This window comes from Dromiciops gliroides, chromosome 1 (genome assembly GCF_019393635.1).
Source record: "Dromiciops gliroides isolate mDroGli1 chromosome 1, mDroGli1.pri, whole genome shotgun sequence".
In the NCBI taxonomy this organism is placed as follows: Eukaryota; Metazoa; Chordata; class Mammalia; order Microbiotheria; family Microbiotheriidae; genus Dromiciops; species Dromiciops gliroides.
Window position 1 is genome coordinate 431,926,932 of NC_057861.1, and position 23,938 is coordinate 431,950,869.

A 23,938-nucleotide genomic window follows, 5' to 3' on the forward strand; every position below is an offset into this window, starting at 1 on the left:
AGGATTTAAAGGTGGATGAATGGTAACCCAGTCAAGAATTTATAATGTCTTAAATTAGAATGGTTTCAATGGAAAGAAGGGGTAGATGGAAGAGAATGAAAAAGCATCAAAGTAGAATCTATAGGATTTGGAAAGTGGATAGATGGGGTGAAGAAAAAGTCAAAGATATCTCCAAAATTACAATTCTGAGTGACTGGTGGTTCCATTAATAAAAACAGAAAATTTAGAGGGACAGTTGTAGGAGGAAATATGAGCTTCAGCCATCAGGTTTCTCTGCCTCAGGTATTTCTCCATTCCCTGCTATCCTCTACTGACCTATCAAGGTGATCTTTCTCCAGTGTGATTATGACCATGTCCTCCTGCTCAATGAAGTCTAGTCACTCCTGATTATCTTCAAGATCAAATATAAAGTCCTCTGCTTACCATATAATGCTCTTGATATAACTGGGTTCTTCCTATTTTATTTTATTTTTTTTGGTTCTTCTTATACTTTACTTCCTTTCACTCACTCCAGGTTCCAGGTATTGTAATTTCTTGCAGTTCCTTGAACTAATATTACACTTTGTGTCTCATCTAGGTGCCTTATCTGCCCCACATACCCAGAATGCTCTTTTCTGACTTCTTCTTCTTAAGTCTCCCTGGCTTCCTTCAAGACTGCTTAAACCCTACTTTCTGTAGGAGTCTCTCAAGCTTCCAATGTCTTTCCCTCTGAAATTGCTTTCCATTTATATAATATGAATCTTTTACATAACTAGTTATTTGTATGTTGTTTCCCCCATTAGAATGTAAGTTCCCTGAAGGCTGGGACTGTTTTTACCTTACTTTGTATCCTCAGAATTTAACACAGAGTTTCTAGTGAATATTAAGATTGATGGATCTGGGGGAAGCTAGATAGTGCAGTGGATAAAGCACCAGCCCTAGATTCAGGAGGACCTGAGTTCAAATCCGGCCTCAGACACTTGACACTCACTAGCTGTGTGACCCTGGGCAAGTCACTTAACCCTCATTGCCCCACACACAAAAAAAAGATTGATGAATCAATCTGAGGCTCTAATAGGATATACATGTGAAGGTATCTACTTGGCTACTGGTTGTCTGGGACTGGAGCTCTGAGGACACTTTGGGAATAGAAGCATAGATTTGAGAAGTGATAACCAAAGCCATGGGAAAAGATCCGATCACACAAAGAAGCAAAGAACACCAAGGACAGAGCTTCCATGATGAATCTGAGGAGCCAACAAGATAAACAGAAAAGGAAGGGCTGTAGGTAGGAGAAGAACTATGAAAACAGGTTGTGGCCAGAGGCATCAGAGGTCAAGGACAGAATAAAAAGCTTTGGAATTAGTGACCTTCTTTGGAGGGAGGAATAAAGCCAGACTGACTAAGACTAGTCAGTGAGTAAGGAGAGATAGTGAACATAATAACTATTCTTATTGTTTGGCATAGGTAGGATCGAACCTAAAGTGAAAGGGAGCAATGTTTTGAATGGCAGCACGATCTGGTAGAAAGTATCCTGCACTTCAGAACAGAAGACTTAGGGATGAATTCCATCTCTGCCACTTAATTGATAGGTGAACTTGGGCAATTCAAATTAAATTCAGGGAGCAACAGTTTCTTCATCTCTAAATTGGGGATAATATCTGCATTATCTTATAATTTTATTATAAGAATCAAATGACAAGGCATGTTTCTATACATCCAATTAAGGAAGCTATACTTATTACTATTAAGTTGGCTTCTATTTTTTTTCCCTGATTCCCAAGTAGGTTCAAAATCCTTCTCCAATTCTTTTCTCAATCCCCCTCTTTCCCCAGACTGGTAGATGGATAGAGATAGAATCCTAAACCATTATATAGTTTCTTGTTTCCTCCTCCGTATTAATTTTTGGTCACACAGAGTGGAGCTTGCTTTCCCCATATACCCACAGAAGTTTTCTCCCCAAGCCACTGGCTGTTCATACCTGAACTTCTCATATGTCTCTGATAAGTAACTGTTCATGGATGAGAGATGGGCATTTTCACCCTCAAACATCTTGTTTGAGGCAGCGTGTTGTAGGACTTTGGCCACTGACCCCAAGTTTCTCCTTTGGTCAGGATGTATCTGACCTCCTGCTGTCATGTCAATGATATCAAAACCATCTGGAGCAACAATTGCTGGGTTCATATACCGATAATATAGGAGGTTTCCTACAATCTGCAGAGATAGAAGGAAAAAAAAATGGACTGCTTTTTAAAGAGAAAAAACTCGGCTTTAGTTCTTCTGTTATAAAAAGCAATTTCATTTTTTGCTTATATTTTCTCAAAGAAGTAGAACACCTCTGTAAATCTCTTCAAGACCCTGCTTTTAAGATCTAGATTTTTGATCTCAAGTGGAGAGAGCCCTGGATCTGGAGTCAGGACCTGATTCCTAATAAAAGTAACTGAAGGATGGGTAGGATAATTATTAACTGACAGCTTTTTTGCCTGTACCTGAGATTTCATTTCTGTGAGTTGACTCCTAGCTAGAAACCCCCTTGAGCAATGAAGAATAAATAGTGTCTTCTGTGCATCTTTTTGTTTTATTATTTTTAAGGTAATTAGGAATTTATACATTTAGAAATTGATCAAGTAACTTCATAAATACATTGTGCACATAGCAGATATCAACAAATATCTAATCATAGCTGGCATTCAATTAACTCTTACAATGTGAATCTTTTTGTTTTAAAGAGGTACGTGGAGTGTTAATCATTCAAGTGCCTTGTTTGTAGTCATACAGTCAGTATGGATCAGAAGAGACTTGAAGTCAGCTTTTCCATGACTCAATGAACAACCCTCCATTCACTGCACCATGCTGACTCCATTACATTGGTTATTTATAGAGATAAGTACATTCATTGCTTTTCTCAAGAGAACCCCAGAATAACAGTAAACAGGATATAAAGAAATTATTTAAATTAGTACAACTAAGAATAATAATAAAAAAAAAGTTGGGAGAAACCAAAAAGTCTAAGAACTCATTAATGGAAATATACATGTATATGTAAATGCACATAAACACATGAGTAAAAATGCGTGTATATATGTCCATATTATTTGAACAGGTTTTAAATCAATGTTTATGAAAACTTGCAAAATGGCATCTTATCACTTCTGGCCTCTATCCCCCCAAAAAGCGACAGTGAGATAATTCTAAGATGAAAGATCTACCTTTAATAGCTCCTCTTCTGTTGCATCAGGGAATTTCTTATGGAGGGAATTCTTCAGAACTTTAGCTACATATCTCATTCCATAGCTACATATAAAAGATATGACAAAAGAAAAATAAAACTGTGTAAGACAAACCTGCAGAAATTGTCCTAGTTTAACAAAATAAAGACATCTTCCTAAAAGAAACTAAATGTGAAATGAAATGATATGGAACCAACCAACCCCTGACTAAATAGTAATTTTATGGTTTTCTTTGAGCCAGGACATAGAGAAAGTGCTCCCTCTATCGGAAGGAGAAGTGCAATTTATAGAAGTAAACTAAACACCATTGGAATTCCCTTAAAATATCGAGTATAGGTAAAATACATAAAGGCATTTTTTTTTGCTATAGGATTTTGGGGAAAAGTTTAGGGAACTTTCTAATGAATAGTAAGTGAAAATTCCTAGATTCTTAACTGGTCACTTACGGTATTTGATCGAGGGAAGAAAATATGGAGTCCAAGACTTTATCAGTTACTCTTCGCAGGTTTTGAACAGAAGTCTCTAATTTACTTTTTACTTCAGTATGTGCTAATGCTTGTTCTGTTGTGACATCATATGGAAGTTTGCTGAAAACATTAAAGAAATTTTAAATGGTTAACAGTGGCTCACTCTCTTGGTGATACTTGAAAAGTTACTTAAAAAGCAAATTTTTTGCACCCAATGAGCTATATTTTCTCCACTAATGCTAATAAAAAAAAAGGCTTTGGAGAAAGCTGGGCTAAGGGAGCAAAATTAGGTGCAGGAGGCATTGCTGTCCAGGTTGCTTGACAAGCCTACCAAGGTTGGCTTTTGGTGTCAGCAACAGAAGGACTAGCTTTTTTTCTACCAGTGATATGGCAAACAGTCCTTATGGAAACATGCAGATTTTCCCATGATACAATACCAGGAAACAAGTTTAACCAAGTAATGACTCTGAATGAGCCTGAATTTTTAGCTAACAGACTCAGACACATTTCCTGATTTACCAACGATGAAGAATAATGACAAAATTAGAGATAATTACAGAGATTCTTCTATAGAAAAAGAAGTGCTAGAATGAGCTAAGATCCATAAATAATTTATTTTTTGAACTCAGCCTAAGGTAAATTGATGTTACTCATTAAAGCATTAACTCAGTGATTTACAAAGTCATCTATATTTAAGCAGGGAGAAAGTGAACCACAAGTTATTATTATTTCTGGTTATGTCATATGGAAACAAATACTAAAGAGAAGAGGATTGTGGGTAATTTGGGGTCTGATACTCAATTTTAACAGAATGGAAATGTAAAATTATTGTCAAGATGATCTACTTAAACAAAAATGGACAGAATTTAATTATGTGAGGGGTGGAACAAGGAGAAAGTGGGGATGGAGGGAGAGGAAGAGAAAGAGGGAGAGGGGGAAAAGTGGCAGCCACATCAGAGAGGAGGGAGGGAGGAAAAAGAGAGGGAGAGAGAAGTGGGACTGGGAGAGAAGGAGAGGGAAGGAAAGAGAGAGGGAAGGAAAGAGAAGAGAAGAGGATAGAGAAAAAAGGAAAGGAGAGAAAGAAGAGAGAAAAGAGTGTAGGAAAGGGAGGAGGGAGAGACAGAGAAAGAGACAGACAAAACTCAAGTGCATACTACATGGAATAATAAAGGATTTCATGGATTTCAAAGGGTTATCCAACACATATAAACACATATGTAAAGACACAGGTGTGGATATGCATACTTGTTCATGTCAAGCCAGTATATACACCAATATTTCAAAAGATGTGTGGTTTCACTGGGTATTTCATTGGATATGGGTATTTATTCCACCAATGTAGATCACCACCCCTCCATGAGATGTTGGGGTAAAACAAAAAAAACAACAAAACAACCCCCCACACACATCAAAAAACTCATCTGGTCACCAGCCAGATAAGGGGATACACTTCTCTGAGATTAATTAGACTGGTCCTCAGATGCCAGTCCATTGTCAGAAATGCACTGAAAGCCTTTTCAGCTTGGCAGGACCTACCAGAGCTTGTACTCCATTGCCTTTGAGAGCCCAGGCTCATCACCTTGCTTTAGTGAAGCATTAATGAGGCTTTACTCGAGGAAAGCTATTATATATTGCTTTTTAATTCATTTTTTGGGGGGTGAGGAAGGAAGGGTAGATAGGCAGAAATTAGAAAGTTTTGTTACCTGGCCTCTCCAGTCTGCATTTCTAATTGGTTAACCCAAGCTTTGTACACGTCCACTGGGTTTGTGTTGATGACAAGGGATTTATCATCAATGATCTCTTTCACCACTGGGGCCAGTAGCTGGCGTAGAGTGTTTTGTCCCCGGGCTCCTCTGTTGAAGCTGACAACCATCTTAATGACAGTTGGGTTTCCAGTCACTATTTCCTGTACCTGATCCACTTTGGATCTATTAAGAATCAAAACAATAACAATCAAAAGTAGTTTGCTCCTCTGGCCCCAGGATCTATTTCTCTGCTACATAAAATCATTTTTGGTCATTTCTTTTCCACAAAAAACTCAAACCTCACATAGTTTAAATAGCCATCATTTACTCTGGTCCTATGACTTTCACATGGAGGAACTAATGGCATTAAGAATATTTTTTCACTGTTCTTCAACTCAGTGAAGCTTTAGAATAAAGCCAATACAAAAACAATGTTCTGATTTTTAAAAATTTCATTTAACAAGTATTTACTGAGAATGTCCTATGCACCAGGTACTGCTGATTTCCTTGAGCCTTTCATTTCCAGACTTCTCAAATAAGTTCTCTATACACACATTTTACACTTAAACCCCACCCCCCCTTCTTTCTGAACTTAAGGAAATCTTGCTTCTATTTCTGCTCTAAAAAAAACTCTCTTGAAGGTCCATGATCTCCCATTCATCAATATGATCCTTAAGTCTTCTTTTTCCGGTAATATCTGATCTTGATGACCACACCTCTTTTCTCTTCTCAGAAACTTGGTTTCCTTCCACCTTTGTGACTGTGCCTGTGTTGACTTCTCTACTGTATCCTGAATCCCTAAATATCCTTAAGCATCTTCTCTCCCTCTTTTTGGGTGATGTCACCTATTCCCATGACTTCAATCACCATGAATTTATGAAGTACTTACTACATGCCAGGGACTGTGGTAAGTGTTGGGGATATAGAGTACAAGCAAAAACTGTCCCTCTCCTCAAGAATTTTACATTCTAATGGGAGAGACAACACATAATAATAGTTGTATACAAGATACAAGTAAATAGGAGGTAACCTACGTGGGAAGGGACTAGCACTTGGAAAAAGCCTCCTACAGAAGGTAGCCCTTGTGCAGAGCCTTGAAGGAATCCAGTACCTCTACCTAAGGTCAGAGACTTCAACCATACCCTCTATGTGAATGATTCCCAATACTATCAATCCAGCTCCGACCTTTCTCTTAAATTATGATCCCCATTTTCCATTTATCCATTGGATAGAACTATTTGGCTATCATACCAACACCTCTAATTCAGTATTTCTAAAGTTAAATTATCTCCTTCAAATCAATTTCTTATCCAACCCCAAATTTCTCCCCCTTTTATCTCCTTTCTCCTCCTTTCTCCTCCTTTCCTCTTTCCTCCTTCCCCATCTCAGACAGTAGAAAGTAGAAAGAATGTAGGTTTTGGAACCTGTAGACTTAGGTTCAAATACTGACTTTGAGACTTAGAACCTGTAGAACTACAAAAAGCCCTCAATTCCTCAGCTCACTCATCTACAAAATGAAGGGACTAGACTATAGGACCTGTGAAGTTCCTGATAGCTTTAAATCTATGGTTCTCTGATCCATGCATCCCATCAACTGGACTCAAGAGCTCTGAGCTGCGTTTGATTATCTAAAAAACACAGTGTTTTCTTTAAGAGGGAACCATATTTAAGTCTTTCTTCTTAAACCCTGCATGCAGTGGTCACTGTTGATTCTTTCTTTTAAACCTTTTATATTCGCCTATTTCTTTCTATTCCCATTCTTGTTGTTGTTCATTCATTTCAGTTGTGTCTGACTCTTCATGACCCCATTTGGGATTTTCTTGGCAAAGATACTGGAGTGGTTTGCCATTTCCTTCTCTAGCTCATTTGACAGATGAGGAAACTGAGGCAAACAGGGTTAAGTGACTTGCCTAGGATCAAACAGTTAGTAAGTATCTGAGGCTGGACTTGAATTCAGTAAGAGTCTTCCTGACTCCAGACCCAGCACTCTATTTACTTTGGCACCTAGCTGCCCCAAGTCTGAGAATACTTACCTTTAATTTTAGATATTTATACAAATCAGCAATTGTTCAGAACAGTGTCACAATAATGTAGTGAAATACTAATTTGGGGGTAAATCATGTCATTTGAGGAACAACCACAATACAGTGATATAACATTCATGTATATATAGAACTTATTGGCCCAGTGTACATTACTTAGATCATATACTCACTTTATTTCCTCCTCTAGGGCAGTTTTAAAAAGCTTGAGAAGCAAATATTCTTCTCGCTGATTGGAAGCATAATTGTATAGTGTGAAAATGACCGTGTCCATGAACTTGGTTGACTTGTTCTGTGGCATCTGGAAAATCAGCTTAGCCAGATATGTAGGATTGGTCTAAAGAGAAGAATAAAAGAAACAGTAAAGAAGAGAAAAAACCAACACAACCCATATTTCAGTTTAATCTAAATTGTTTAAATAGGTAGGTTTCCTACTTTCTACTAAAAGAAAACTAAATTAAGAAGCAAGTATTAATGGAAACACTATGTGGGAAGAAAATCAATGATTCTCCCAGCCCCCACTACTAGTCTTCCTTCTGCAAAGATATTTTCTACTTTTATGAACAGAGAAATTACCATCTTACCAAATAAGGGCCCTTCTAGCTACAATACCCAATCTAATGGGCATTAGAATGATGTTTACTTTAGGGGTGTATGAATAAAAGCTGTGGGTTTGGGGAAGTATTCAAAGGAAACTAAATACTTGATATTAAATAAATATTTGGATGTGCTGCAAAGTCCCTTTAAATCTATCATCCTATGACCTGTAACTGTTTTCAGGCAGATATTTATAGTGCTTTTCCACAGACACTGTTAGCTGGTTAAAATTTGACAAAGCAAAATTAAACTGGCCACCACCACAAAGACATTTGGGAAATGATTTCTCAGTATTTAATGCTGCCTTAGTTTTTCCATTTCAAGCTACGAGGAAACAAGAAGACAATGTAAGTATATGGTATTCTCTATAGAATTGATGGCATGCCTTTTTTAAAATTGAAGATTTTTAGATTAGTCAACCAACATAAGAAGTTTACTGTAGCAAAACTTACACTTAGTTACTGCTTTCTGATAAAGAGTTCAGCCCACTGGTTGATATAAAGTTCCAAAGAAAAACAGTTATTAACTTTTCTATAATACTTATTGATCACTGATCCTGGGCTAAATATCCCACATGGAGTGACAATTCCCACACAGGAAGTTATTAGTAGAATTACACGGGTCTCTATTGGTCCTTGTTTAATACCTGCATAAATAAATCTAAGGTAGGTCATTATTATTAATGATCCTATTATTAATATTTAACTATTGACAATCAATAATGATTGTTTTATTTATTATGATCATTAGTTTAATTTATATTATATTTTATATATTGTATTATATAATTTCTATATTGTGATTTAATATATGATATATTTTCTATTATAATTTATTTCTATAGTAATATAATAAAAATTTCTTTATTATATTTATTAATGTAACTACAACAATAGTTAATATTCTTCTTATTATAATTTATTTTTTATTTTTAATGTATCACGAGCACTGTTGGCAGTCTGTAAGAGTTTATGGAACTTTTTCTAAGAATGTTTGTATGGGCATAAAATAAAACAAAAGCAAACATGTTTTTGCTAAGGAAACCAACTATATGGAGATAGAGTAAACAAAATATTTTTTCTAAAGTTCATGAACCTCAATGTAAGAACCTTAACAGAGAAACAAAATACACATTGATACATATATAAAAGCACATATCTATATACACATATGTATTTAGATATTCATATAGTATATAATACAGTATGCAGTGTTATATTAATATAGTATGCATATGCACATCTATCTGTATCCATATACATAAAGAAGTAAACTATATATCTATAAATACACATAATCATATATAGAGAAATATACCTACACTATATATGTATACATTTATATAGTATATATAGCATATATGCATGGTATTATATAGTACACATATAGTATTACATATGTGTGGTATAGAGTATATATGCATAGCATAGAGTGTGTATAGAAAGCATATATGTATAGTATTATATGGTGTTTATCCATAAATGTATGTATGTGTACATATGAATTTATGTATAGTGTTATATAATGTATACAGTATCCAGACGCTGCATCACCTTAGGAGGGATAGCTATGGGAAGCCACCTTCTCCAAGACAGTTGTCGTCTACCATGCTATGTACATGCTCCTTTCTCATGGTGCCCCTGTAGGGATGGAGGCAATTTCTAGGAACAAGGGGCACTGAGAATGTAAGGAGTGGGGAAGAGGAATCATAGAGCCAGACATAAACTAGCATAGATTTTATGAAGGAGACTAATCCTGGTAAGGGAAGGGGATAAGGCTGGCTGCATGACTTCATACCCTGGATGATTCCTGCTTCTGTCTGACATTATTTCCTCCTAAATGAATAATTTCTAAGACTCAGGCACAGAAGAAAAAAGGGGAGGGAGTGGAGCAAGATTTATAATTGCAATAACATAGAAGCTGGTGAGAAGAGGGAGCTCAAATCTAACACTCTGTGATCTTGAAAACTATGAGGGACACACACAGACTAGGGGAGAAGGGCTGGACCTCACAGATGCAGGTTTGTTAGTATGTGGAGGAACTACCAGGTGAGGAAACAACTTTGTCTTATGTGAGACATACACAAAAAATGAGGTTGGACTAGATGATCGCTAGGGTCCCTTCTAGCCCTAAATCTATGATCCTAGGACCATTGTGGTGTATTTGATATATACTATTATTATTTGCTCCCTGGGAAATTTTTGTTTTAGCATATTTTCTATGTTATAGTGGAAAAACACTCGAATTGAAGCCAGCGGACCTGGGTTGGCATATTGACTTTGTTACTTACCACCTCTGTGATGTTGGGAAAGACATTTCTCTTCCTTAAGGCTCATTGTCCTCACTGATAAGTTGAAGTTGCTGGAACTCTAGATAATACTTCTAAGGTCCTTTCCTGCCCTAAGTCATATAGAGAGCATCATTCCATAATGATAGTGTGGTTTTTTGACAAAGATTAAGGGTCAGTTTCCTTAAAGGAAGTGACTCAGGTTGCAAAGGGCACCTCAGAGAGGAAGGAAGTGTGGTGCAATGGGTACAGCATGGGACTGGAAATAAAGAGACATAGATTTTAGTTCTAACTCACTTAATTTCTTTGGACCTCAGTTTTCTCACCTCTATAATGTGCAATAGCACCAACTTCACAGAATTATCTTAAAGAGCAAATGATTTATATACATACATATATAAATATATACACATATACAAATATGTATACACACATAGATGCACACACATATATCACTATGGAAACCTCAAAATGCTACATTTTATTATTATAATTGTAACAGTCTATGAACAAAAGTAGTTTTTCATTAGTCATAATGGATTTGTATTAATATTGTATTTGCCATCTAATTTCCTTCGAAATCAACAGCATGCATTTTTGAGACATGATTTGGAGTGAAGAACTGAAAAAGAGATGGGCCCAAAGCCCAGCTACACCAATTAGAGCTACAAGCTCTCGCCAACTTTCTGGGAACATAGAAAACTGAAAATAGTCATTGAAAGTTCTATCCTGGAAATAAAAAAATAAAAGTTTCTTGTTCCTCCCTCCCTCCCCCAAGGTACCAATTTTCTTTAGTAGGAAAGGGTAGGATAACATAGAAGGTGCCCTTGAGTATTAATCACAGAACCTGGGGACTTGTCTTAGGTTAGACAGAGCAGTTGTTTTTGTGTGTCTCTACATCTTGTTCCCTTGTCCCATACTTTCCTTCTGCAATGGGTGGTAGCTCATATTTTGTTAGTCTAGGGTTGGTGTAGATTGATTATCCAATCAAATTCTAGTTCAGTCCCCATCTTTCTTTAACTTCTTCCCTTTCTTTAGTTACCAGCCTCTTTTAAAAAAATCTATTCACTGTTGGAAATCAAAGGAAGGCCCATTAATTGGGAAATGGCTATACAAGCTGTGGTATATAATGGTGATCGAATATTATTGTGCTATAAGGAATGACAAGCAGAATGATTTCAGAAAGGCCTGGAAAGACTTGTATGAACTGATGTATAGTGAAGTGAGCAGAACCAAGAGAACATTGTGCAAAGAGATAGCAATATTGTTTGATGAAGAACTGTGAATGACTTAACTAGTCTCAACAATACAATGATCCAAGAAATCCCAAGGGACTAATGATGAAGCATATTATCCACCTCCAAAGAAAGAATTGATATTGATTGAACACAGACTGAACCATGCTCTTTTTCACTCTTTTATTTCTTCTTTTATTCAAGTTTTCATATACAAAATGACTAATATGATAATATTTTATATAATTGCAGATGTATAACCTATATCTGATTGCTTACTGCCTCAGGGAGGGGGAACAGGAGCAAGGGAAGGAGGGATAAAATTGGAATTTAATACTTTAAATAAAAATGTTTATTATTTTAAAAAATCTATTCACTTGGGGGCAGCTAGGTGGTACAGTGGATAAAGCATCGGCCTGGATTCAGGAGGACCTGAGTTCAAATCCAACCTCAGACACTTGACACTTACTAGCTGTGTGACCCTGGGCAAGTCACTTAACCCTCATTGCCCCCCCCCCAAATCTATTCACTTACAAAGCAGTAATCAGAATATTAGAAATGACTAAAGCAATAAAAAGAAGGGGTAGAGTTCCCCCAGGAAATTCCTGCTCTCCATAACAAGGAATCACTTTTATTTTTCCTTGACTCTTAAAATATGTACTCATGCTATAGATTTGTAAAGAAGTAAATGAAAAATTAAAAATCACTTATACATGTATAAGTTACAGACAAAGGAACAAGACTATTTGGCCAATAACTACAGCTGGAAAAAAGATGCTCTTACCTGTAGAAGGTAGAACAGATGCTGGTAAGCTTCCAGTTTTTTCCTCTTCTCCTTACTCAGACTTTTAATTCCTTGTTTTTCATTGCCGCTCAACCGCAACAATTCTTGGCATTTCTTCTTATTCATCTTCTTCCTGTGGGAAATAACATCCTGTAGGGAAATAAAAAAAGTTAACACTCTTGATTCTTCATTAGGATGATCTCCTCATACTTGGGAGTCCTCTCTCCCCAATATACACATGGGACATGAGGCTTGTATTTTGCCATGAAGAAACCAAGAATAAAAAACTGAATATAATAAGGGAAATTTCCACATTCAAGATATTTTCCATTGTATAATAGGTTCATAGCTCTACAATTTGGAAGCTACCTCGGTAGCTATCTAATCCAACCCCTTCATCTTTTTTTTTTTTTTAGTGAGGCAATTGGGGTTAAGTGACTTGCCTAGGGTCACACAGCTAGTAAGTGTTAAGTGTCTGAGGCCGGATTTGAACTCAGGTACTCCCGACTCCAGGGCCGGTGCTCTATCCACTGCGCCACCTGGCTGCCCCCCAACCCCTTCATCTTAAAGATGAGGAAACTGAGTCCTAGGGAGGTTGCATTACTTATTCAAGGATCACACACATATTAAGTGTCAGAGGCAGGATATGAACAAAGTTCCTCTAATTCCAGACCCAAGGCTTTTTGCATTGTTCCAAGGAGAGAGGAAGAAGGAAAGTAGCCTCAATTGGTTTTTCATTAATTTTCTGAGTAGACTCATTCCTGATTCCACAGTTGTTCTATTAATCAGTGAGTATCTCCAAACCTCAACTCTGACTATAGCTTAGAAAATATAGTCAACCAGGTCTGGAAAAAAGATCATATGCAGTCAACCAATCATTATGAGCTATGCAGTGACTTTGTTCTGGGATCATCTGAAAGGAGAGAGGAATCATGAATGCTATTCCCTTCCATCAGGTCTTCCCCTCTAAGACTTGATCATTACTCTAAGAATGAATAGGAAATCATGTCCCTTTTCTCCTCAGACACTGGACATCCAGTGTAAGTGAGGACTCATTTTAGGGTCCTTAGTAGGAGCTATTCCACTTTATCTCCTAAATCCTGGCCACAAACAATGAATTCCTGTGTCTCAGTATTTTTTTTTCAGGTTTTTAGGGAGGGAAATGAACAATTAAAGAAGAGAGGAAAGTATCTTTAAATACTGGCTCTGTTCTTCCAGTTTATTTCCTTGTGTTAAATACAGAAAATTATTTGCATTTTTTTGGAGGGATAGAGGGGAGGTGGTTAAGGCAGTGGTTTGTAGCGTCCCAAAGACAAGAAATATGTTCTTTTCCTTTCCCCTAGTTCTATGACCTCATTACCATTTTCCAACAGTTGGAGTTATGCCACAGAAGTGACAGCCTGTGACCTTATAGTTCATGACAGTTATCACTGCTACCAGCTCCTCTGCGTATCATCCTTTATGAATTCCATTTTAATTCTTCTCCTGTAGCCCAGAGAGACTTTTTCAGCTCTCAACTCCTAACGACAGATTGGAGTTCCTTTTCCATTTTCCTTTCACCTTAAGATAAACTGTTCCAATTCATCTCTATTTGCACAATTAGGCAAAATCTACTCAGGATCTCATTTCTCTTATAAACGCCTGAACTGTGTACGTCTCTTATGTGTTTAGAATATTCTATTTTGTATTAAAATAATCTACATAATAGAGGATATAGCTAAGCAGCTAGGTGACAAAGTAGCTACAGTTCTGGATTTGGATACAGGAAGACCTGAGTTTGAATCATGTCTTAAATATGTCCCTGGGCAAATCACTTAATCTCTCTATGCCTCAGTTTCCTCATCTGTAAAATGGGAATTACAATAGCACTTACTTCACCAAACTGTTGTGAGAAAAAAATGAGATAAAGTACATAAAGTGCTTTGTAAACCTTAAAATGCCACATAAATATTATTATAGTTGTTATTATTATTCATTATTAGTTTTTGTTATTATTGTTTGTCCTTCATCTTTGAGAAGGACCAATGACTTCACAGAGTGATGTCTTGACTTATGTGTGAATTAGATTTAAGTAAGGAAGAGCTGTATGACTCTTCAGTCCTACTTTGGTAGGTATATCTTTGAGGACAGAAGGATGCCTTACTTCATGTCCATATCCCCACTTGCTTGGGACATTATGCATAGTACAATCCTTGCACAAAATAAACATGTAATAAATAATGCTTTACTTGCTGACTTGAAGAAATCCTGATTTTAAAATAATTAATCAGTCTTGCATCTATGTAATAAGAGAATTATCCTTATTTTTAAATAAAAAATATTCTGGGGGCACCTAGGTGGCTCAGTGGATAAAGCACTGGCCCTGGATTCAGGAGGACCTGAGTTCAAATCCAACCTCAGACACTTGACACTTACTAGCTATGTGACCCTCGGCAAGTCATTTAACTCATTGCCCTGCAAAACAAAAGGAAACAAAACAAAAACAATCTGTCCCTATAGCCATTATATTGACTTAATATAATACACACTAAATACTGAAGTTTATAGGAGATATTAAAATGTCCCTTGCTTGAATATGCTAAGACAAGTTCATGGTACTCAGAAACCAAGCAATATCATCACTCAGTAAGTACCCCCAGAGTTGAAGTACCTCTATGAATGATAGTTCATATATTCAGAAAATCCTAAAAGAATTCTGTAAGAGGTGATGCTGTAATAGATGAGATTTCTAGTTTTTGTCTTTCATGAAGTACCATCAATCCATTCTCCAGAAAGTTTTTAAATCCCAAACCTTTCTAAAGATTGGACAGTTTGCTACATTGGGCTCCTAGGAGGTTTCAAGTATTTAAACTATTTACAATTTTACAACCAAGCCTTTTTTAGGCAGTAAAACATTTCCTGTTTACACAATGATGAGAACATGATAAACTTCTTTGGGGTTTAAAAATAACAAGAGGTACCTTCCTGAAGTTCTCATTTGACTAAAACAATGCTAAATTTTAAAATCATATACCACTGTTCAGGAAAATTTGGAAAATTATATAAATTCTATACAATGAGGTGTTTTTATAGTTGGGAAATGGGATATTCAATTGTAGGCCACCCCTTCCTCCCCAGGTCTCCCCTCCTTTTGCACCTACAATTTTATTTCTGTAAGGGAGAAAACTCCCTTGACCAAAACAGCTTAGCAATTGTGCTGCAACTCAGTTAGTTGTCTGGAGGAACCAAGAAGTTATGTGACTTTCCCAGAGTCACACAGCCACCAATGTGACTATGTTGAGACTTGAACCCAGAGCTTCTTGATTCCAAGGCTGCCATCAAATCTACCATACCTTTTCTATTTACAATCATGCCTGTTTTCCTAATACCTCCCTTCTACCCAGAAGTGGTGCAATTATTGTAACTGAATTTAGTTCAATCAGATAAGTTTTAAGCACCTACTGTTGTTGCTATTGGTTTTAGGCAGTGAGGATACAAAGACAAAAAAAAAAAAAAGGCAGTACAATCTAAGAGCCTAAGTGAGAAGGAAGAAAGAGGTGACTGAATGTAGACACTTTATTGCCTGAGAGTTTTATATGGCAGTGAGGAAGTAGATGCACTCTTGTAATAGCTACAGCTAGCTTCTGAATTCCTTAGTAATTTAATACTTTTGTATTAATATTTTTTCTTTAGCAGAGTGTTCTACTCTATAAAGCACTGAGGTATCTAGCTATTTGGAAAAGGGAAGGAAAAGAATGGCAGGAAGCAATGACAAACATCTAACCTATTCTGATTTTTTTTTTAAGTGAGGCAATTGTGGTTAAATGACTTACCCAGGGTCACACAGCTAATAAGTGTTAAGTGTCTGAGGCTGCATTTGAACTCGGGTACTCCTGACTCCAGGGCCGGTGCTCTATCCACTGTGCCACCTAGCTGTCCCCAACCTATTCTGATTTTATGCCTCAAAACAAACCAAACAAAAAAAAGTGCCTGAAGCAGTACTCCAGAACCAAATGGCTCAGTATCAGGCAACCCTGTCCCACCTGCTGAGAGCAGAGTTAAAAAGGCTATAGTGTAAATTCCTAGATGGAGAAAGGAAGGATGGAGGGGAGAAAACAACTTTCTTACTTAGTAGGGTTTCACTTCATCTGAGTCTATGATTTTTTTTAGGCAAAACTCACTCACTCACTCTCTCTCTCTTTCTCTCTCTCTCTCTCTCTCTCTCTCTCTCTCTCTCTCTCTCTCTCTCACACACACACACACACACACACAAACACACAAAGAAATTGACTCCCAAGAGCCTACTGTTGTTTAGAAGGTGCTCCACAATAAGGCTTCTCCCTACCCCTTTAGCCCTGTTACCTTCTCTTTGAAGTCTCTTAGGATTTCTCCAGTTATTAGTGCTTCCTCTCTCCCCCTTTACCTTTTAGGTTTATTTATTTATTTTATTTATTTAGGCTTATTTGTATACATTTTCTAATCCACCACTACCACCTCCCTTTATGGTATAATGTAAATTGTAAGGCAGGGGAGTATTTTTTTTACTCCTATTGCAATAGTGCTTATTATGATGGCTTGTATACAATAGGTACTGAAAAAAATGCTTGCTTATTTGAATTAGGCCTTGGTAATGTCCAGCCACTTGCCATCAATTGGTCCTTGCCATCAGTTCCTTTGTTCCCAGGGCTGCATACAGGACTCCCATTCCATCCTTCCCTTTCCCCATTCAGAACTCCTTTGTAGAAAGCTTGGTGTGAAATATAGACCGAAGGTTTCTGAAATGTCTTGGTACCATTTTAAGCTTTAATAGGGAAATCAGGGGCATCTGGAGTCATGAAGGCCTGAGTTCATATCTGTTCTCAGACACATAACAGCTGTATGACCCTAGGCAAATCACTGAACTCTGTTTGCCTTAGTTTCTTCATTTGTAAAATGTGCTGGAAATGGTAATGGCAAAACTACTGTAGTATCTTTTCCAAGAAAACCCCAAATAGAGTCACAAGAGAAATGACTGAACAACAATAAAGAAAAAAGGCTTTCATTTTCAATTAATGCTATTAAGCTTTCTTTTTTTTTTTTTTTTTTTTGGTGTGAGGCAATTGGGCTTAAGAGACTTGACCAGGGTCACACAGCTAGTCTGAGGTCGGATTTGAACTCAGGTCCTCCTGAATCCAGGGCTGGTGCTCTATCCACTGTGCCACCTAGCTACCCCATATTAAGCTTTAATTTAAGAGCTTAAAACTACAGTAAAACTTTTGGAACATACAGTATAAGTAGGTGTTGGGTTGTTTGGTTTTCTTCCTAAGCCAGAATCTGGAACAAGTGGCCATTTTTGCCTCACTGCCACTACTTCATGAGCTTTTTCAGAGTGTTAATATGAGGCATGCGGGTCAGCCCTCCTAGAAGCACATGATTATGAGCTCAAAGGAAACTGAAAGATCATCTATTCCAAGGTCCTAATTTTACAGATGAGGAAACTGAGACAACAGCCATTAAATAACGTACCAAACTTTGGGAAAGAAAGAGTAAGAATTTATATAGGGCCTATTATGTGCCAGGGACTGTGCTAAGGACATTTTATGAATATTATCCCATCAGATCCTCACAAAACCTGAAAGGTAAGTACTATTATCTGCATTTTACAGTTGAGGTCACTGAGGCAAATGGGTTAAGCAATTTGCCCAGGATGACATAAACATTTTAATCCAGGTTTGAATTTATGTCTGACCCACCAATTAACTACATCACCAGCTGCCTTCTGCCGTTAAGTAGTAAGTAAGTCTAGGCTTCAAATGTAGGCCTTGAATCCAAATCCAGAATTTCCCCCAATATCATACAGATGCCTCAGTTTGTTTGTTTATATGTACTATGGACCAGCATAAATATACACACATGTCTATATGTATGTCTTTTGTGCGCATGTGTGTATGACTTCTCTATATACACTTTAACTATACAAGAGTTAGGGAAAATCCTACTGACCTGCAGAGTGATCCTGTTTTTTACCAGCAGTCCAATCTTAATGTCCATCAAGTTCAGGTCTTTTTCCAACTGTTGATTAGCCCTGATTTTGGTAACTACTTGCTCTCTTAATCTTGTTCTTTCCAGTTCTTCTTCTAAATCTAAGTCACTTTGGTCCATCAGATAAGAAAACTTGCACACAACAGACAAAGGAGGATTTTTGTCATTCACTGCAGGAAAAGGAGAAGCAGACATAGTTTTAATTTGTTTGCATGGTCCCCGTGCCTGCCTACAGGTGGGAAAATTAGACATTGGTTGTTTGAACCTTTGAACCACATGTTAAGAAAAGTACTTAGTTGGCTATTTGACCATTTCTGCTTCTTTTAAATCTGGACAAGAAAAACAGGAACAGCAATATAATGACATGTACCCCCCAAAACAAATATTATTTGAACACATAATCAAAATCTACATAGGGCAAATCTCAAATAAAATCCTAAAATTTAAACTATGGACTTAAAAATAATTAAATGTACATGTTAAACACATACATACACTTATGGACAGATATACATATGCATGACATATCCATGTATACTTCTAACAAAGAATAAAAGAATACATTTGCTCCATCTTCTTCCAAATCGATGTACATACTTTTATGTTTCCATTATTATTTCCATTGTTTTTTTTTAATATGTGAGAATAAATTTACAGGTTGTTCTTATTCTACTATCATCACTTGCTTTGTAGAGGTCTTTTTGCATTTTTTGGTAATTATATTACCATGGTTTTATTACATGTTGTGAGTGTTTTGTTTTAATTTTAAAAGAAATAGATGCTCCTGACCATGAATACCACTATTTCTTTCTATCTATACCATGCTCATTTATCTTAGGATCATAGCCTTAGAAGAAGATAACCTTAGAGATTTTAATCTAACTCCCTTTTTCATTTTGTTGGTAAGCAAACCTAGGTATAGAAAACTGAAGTGACTCACCCAAGGTCTCATGTACAGTCCTGTTGCTCCACTCTCCCCATCCCCACACTACACTACAGCTCACACATGAGGCTCTTCCTCACCTCTCAGCAGTGATCTCCTTCAAAAGCACAGGTCAGCCAGAAGGCTGATAAAAGATAAAATTAATGTAGAGGTGGACAATCTCCAAGCTCATACATCTTTTAGTATATCACTGACTCTTGAACTCAAACTGAACATAAAAAATGTCATTAAATCTCTTTAGAAAAAATGAAATCTATTTTCCCCTTAACAAAAATAAATTAAATTAAATTAATTTAATTTAAAATGAAAAAGGAGTAACAACACAGTTTCTATTTCCTATGAACACTAGGGATGACAAGCATATTCCGAGATAAATATCTCTCTGCCAAATCCTACTCTTACAACAATCGGCTAAAGAGGAATAATCAGGGAACTCAACTTGTGCTTGCTTGTTCCTTTAAGAATCCATGCTCTATTTCCAAAAGGTTTATACTTACCCAGCATCTTATAGTCAACTCTAGCTTTGAATGCTCTTATACGGGACTGAAGTTTCACAATTTTATCAATCTGGAAAAATTTGAGAAAAGTCACAACTCAGAAAAAGGCAAATCCTCAGTACTGCAAGTTATCATTAATTTTAACACACCTAAATTTGCAATATGTGACACAGGGACAGTGGCTGGGTAAGATTTTTCTTTCCTTTGTCTAAACGAATGAATAGTGTAAATGAAATGAAAGGAAAAGTGCAGAAATCTCTTATGAACTGTTTAAAGACTTCAGTATAGTTAGTATGTAAATGTAGCACTAATTAAAATGTATCTATTTATTAAAAAGCTCCCTCTCTCCCAGTGCTTACAATCTTCTCAAGGGAAGCACATTAACAAAATAAACATTATTAGGTAGTTACTGTAGTTACTGAAGATAATATAACCTCAAGTCTTTAAATATACACATATGAATGTACCATAATTTGGTGGTTTCCAAAGGAAAACCTGACTTTCCCACCAACAAGTCCAAATTTGTGAGATTTCACTATATGTAAATAATGTCATGCCTAATCAGAAAAGTAGAGCAGTCATGTGGCAAGATTAAGGTATACAAGAGACACAGCCCAATTACTAAACTGTGCCCCCAGCAGAGGGAGACCTAGATGAAGTGGTCCCAAATATTAGGCAAAGGCTTCATGGAGGATTTATGGGAGAACACGGACAAGAATCCCATACAGGATAAGGATGTGTGGATGAGTGGCTATTGATATTTACATCACTAGGATCATGGATTCACTGAAGCATTAAAGTCTAGTCATCTCTACCATATACTGATAGTGATGAGTTTTATCACTTATCAAGAAGGAAAAAAATTCTCTTACGTTTGTTCTGAAATAACGTTGTCGTGCAAGGTAACGCCTTCTTGCTGATACCATTCTGAACCAGGACTGAATCTAAAAAGAGAAGTAACAGAAAATTCAAGAAAACTTCATGCAGTTTTTTTCTAAAATGAATACTAATATTGTATATTATATCAAAAAAGTATGTCATTTGGAAAATAATATTTATTTTTCCTTCCACATCTTTCATTGTATTTCTTCTAAGGCAGACAAAAGCACTTTATATGTTACTCTTTTTTTCTTCATAACTCCTATGAGATAGGTAGGAGGAAGGCATCCTAACTCTTAAGGCATTTAAAAATAGAGAGAAAGGGGCAGCTAGGTGGTACAGTGGATAGAACACCGGCCCTGGAGTCAGGAGGACCTGAGTTCAAATCCGGGCTCAGACACTTGGCAAGTCACTTAACCCCAATTGCCTCAGCAACAACAAAAAAAGAGCGAGAAGGAAATTTCCAAGAGGCAAGAGATTTGTCTGAGGCTACAATCAGAGGCTAAATCTGACTAAAGTGAAAGTCTTCTCTCTAAGTCTGGGTTTGTTTGAAAAGCCTAGCTGTGGGGGCAGCTAAGTGGTACAGTGGATAAAACACTGGCCCTGGATTCAGGAGGACCTGAGTTCAAATCTGTCCTCAGACACTTGACACTTACTAGTTGTGTGACCCTGGGCAAGTCACTTAACCCTCATTGCCCCACCCCACCCCCAAAAAAGAAAAGCCTAGCTGTGCTATTTTCACTCTTGCCTACATAGTGGAGGGGCCTTGCTTGACAAGGGAATACCAACCTCCCAATTTTAGCCAATAATTTTCTGAGAGGAAAGATAAGTTCTCTATGACTACACCGTCTGTGTAGGAAAGACTAAAGAAGAGGAAGAAAGACACAAGAACATGGCTGTCCACTGTCTGTGATGGTAAGATCTAGTGACAATTTTGTCAAGAGGGGTGGAGATATGGAAGAATTTGTAGGGAGCAGGGAAAGAGCCAATAGATAGGGAGAGATTAAAGATTAGATAAAGAAGTGAGATGATAATGGGAGTAATCTGTTAGAAGAGATTGGGAGAGGATAGTAGAGTGGATCTTGGCAAGAGAAGATCCATCTATTGATCAGAGACTAGTATGGAGGAGAGAGTGAGGAATGACATCAGAGGAAAGTGAAATGAGAATGGGAGAAAATGGAGCTCTTGGCAAATGACCTCATTTTTTTTTTTTTGTAGGGAAGGTGAGGTATGGGTTAAGGTTCTCCTCAAATTGGTTTGGGGCTGTGATTGGTGGCTTGAGGAGAAAAGAGAAGACTTGAAATATATACTATGGTGAATGGACTAGAGAATCAGTTAGAGAGAGGTAAAAAGATCGGTCTGCTGCACTTAGGTCTCAGATGAATCTTTACCTTAATAACAGAAGAAATATTATCGGCAAGCAGTTTCTTCCTCTCAGCAAAAATTTTCCGCTGCTTATAGCCCCTCCAGAGAGCCTATAGAAAAAAGAAAGCAAAGGCAGATTATAGTTTTTATTTACTTGCAGTGAAGTTACTGATACTGAAAAGAAAAGAAACATGAGCAATTTCCTTTAGGAAGTACTGGTGGAAAATATACATAGGCGTGTCAATGTGGGATTCTTTCATCTTGGGCAAACTTCCATGATCTCAACACCCTGGACATGGTTTCTAGTAATGGGCTTTGGTACAGGGGGGCAGGGGATAAAGCTCACTTTTAAAAAAAATATGTATATAATACCTTATTTCCCCCCAATTACATATTAAAAAAATTTTAAACATTTAAAAAAAGTCTTGAGGTCCAACTTCCCTCCCTCTCTCCCCTCCTGAGGCAGTAAGCAATCAGATATAGGTTATGCACGTGCAACCGTGTAAAACATTTCCATATTAGTCATTTTGTGCAAGAAGACTTAAGGAAGGAAGGAAAGAAGGCAGGAAGGAAAAAAGGGAAAAAAGGAAGGAAGGAAAGAAGGCAGGAAGGAAAAAAGGAAGAAAGGAAAAAAGGAAGAAAAGAAAAAAGGGAAAAAAGGAAGCTTCGATCTTTATTCAGATAACATCAGCTCTTTTCTCTGGATGCTTCCTCCATTAGTCCTTAAGAATTGCATTAGGTCAAGGAGGTGGAGCGAACATGGTGGAGGAGAGGCTGTGACTCCGGCAAGTTCCCGATAAACCCTCCACTCACTCCCAAATAATGCCATAAAAAAACCCAAAAAACCCCAGAGCAGCCTGATTCACATAAGAACAGAGTGAGACTATTTTCCAGCCAAAGATGGCAATTAGGATCACCTGCTGATCGGGGTGAGAGGGGAGTTCAGTGTATGGCCCAGATCCAGTCAGGAACAGACCACCCCTCCAGCACCTCAGAGTCTTTGGCACCAGCAGCTTTTTCTGAGGCTCAGTTCATGATCTGGTGAGGGGGTTCAGCAGTTGGCTGGGGTGAAAAGGATGCAGTCTCTGCTGGACTTGGGGTGAAGCCCCCTGGTTCTGAACCAGTGGGCCGAATCAAGTGGTGGCGGTCCAGTGGGGGAGGGTCACAGGCACGCCAAGCTTCTGACCATAGAGAATCAGATTTCAATCAGAAATCTGCTCTCAGCTTGAGATGAGTAGGCAAAGAAAAGAGTGGACAACAGACAACTTCTTTGGGGGAGGGGTAGACCAGAATATAACCTCAGGAGAAGATAATAACAAAGTCAAAGCTCCAACATCCAAAACTTCCAAAAAAAAAAATGAATTAGTCTCAGACCATGGAAGTGCTCAAAGAGAACTAACTTTGAAGAGAAAGTAGGAGAAATAGAAGGAAGATTTGGAGAGATGGAGGAAAGAATGGAAAGAGAAATGAGAGTGATGCAGGAGAGTCATGAGAAAAAAGTCAACAGCTTAAAAAACCAAATGGGAAAGGAGATACAAAAGCTCTCTAAAGAAAATAATTGCCTAAGAATTAGGATTGAACAAATGGAAGCTAGTGACTTTATGAGAAGCCAAGACACAGTAAAGCAAATGCAATTGAATAAAAAAAATAGAGGGCAACATGAAAATATTTCCTTGGAAAATAGCTGACCTGGAAAATAGATACAGGAGAGATAATTTGAAAATCATGGGACTATCTGAAAACCATGATCAAGGAAAGAGCTTAGACATCATCTTCCAAGAAATTGTCAGGAAAAATTGTCCTGATATTCTAGAATCAGAAGGTAAAACAGAAACTGAAAGAATCCACTGATCACCTCCAGAATGAGATCCCAAAAGGAAAATTTCCA

General features: G+C 37.3%; 2 protein-coding genes across 2 annotated transcripts in view; one reads left to right on the forward strand and one right to left on the reverse strand.

Moving 5' to 3' along the window:
* Positions 1–23,938, reverse strand: part of IQGAP2 (IQ motif containing GTPase activating protein 2) — a 350,559-nt gene that overhangs the window by 33,012 nt on the left and 293,609 nt on the right. The window contains exons 18-27 of the mRNA XM_043975838.1: positions 22,077–22,160; positions 20,679–20,750; positions 19,807–19,876; positions 18,328–18,536; positions 12,367–12,516; positions 7,637–7,800; positions 5,380–5,604; positions 3,656–3,796; positions 3,189–3,273; positions 1,961–2,193 (exon numbers count right to left, since the gene is read on the reverse strand). Of these exons, the coding sequence (XP_043831773.1) occupies positions 1,961–2,193; positions 3,189–3,273; positions 3,656–3,796; positions 5,380–5,604; positions 7,637–7,800; positions 12,367–12,516; positions 18,328–18,536; positions 19,807–19,876; positions 20,679–20,750; positions 22,077–22,160 (1,433 nt within the window). The remainder of the gene's footprint in view (positions 1–1,960; positions 2,194–3,188; positions 3,274–3,655; positions 3,797–5,379; positions 5,605–7,636; positions 7,801–12,366; positions 12,517–18,327; positions 18,537–19,806; positions 19,877–20,678; positions 20,751–22,076; positions 22,161–23,938) is intronic.
* The window catches only part of F2RL2 (coagulation factor II thrombin receptor like 2), a 58,735-nt gene continuing 43,113 nt past the window's right edge, over positions 8,317–23,938 (forward strand). Inside the window, exon 1 of the mRNA XM_043975839.1 lies at positions 8,317–8,407. The gene's annotated coding sequence lies outside the window, so the exon portion shown is untranslated. The remainder of the gene's footprint in view (positions 8,408–23,938) is intronic.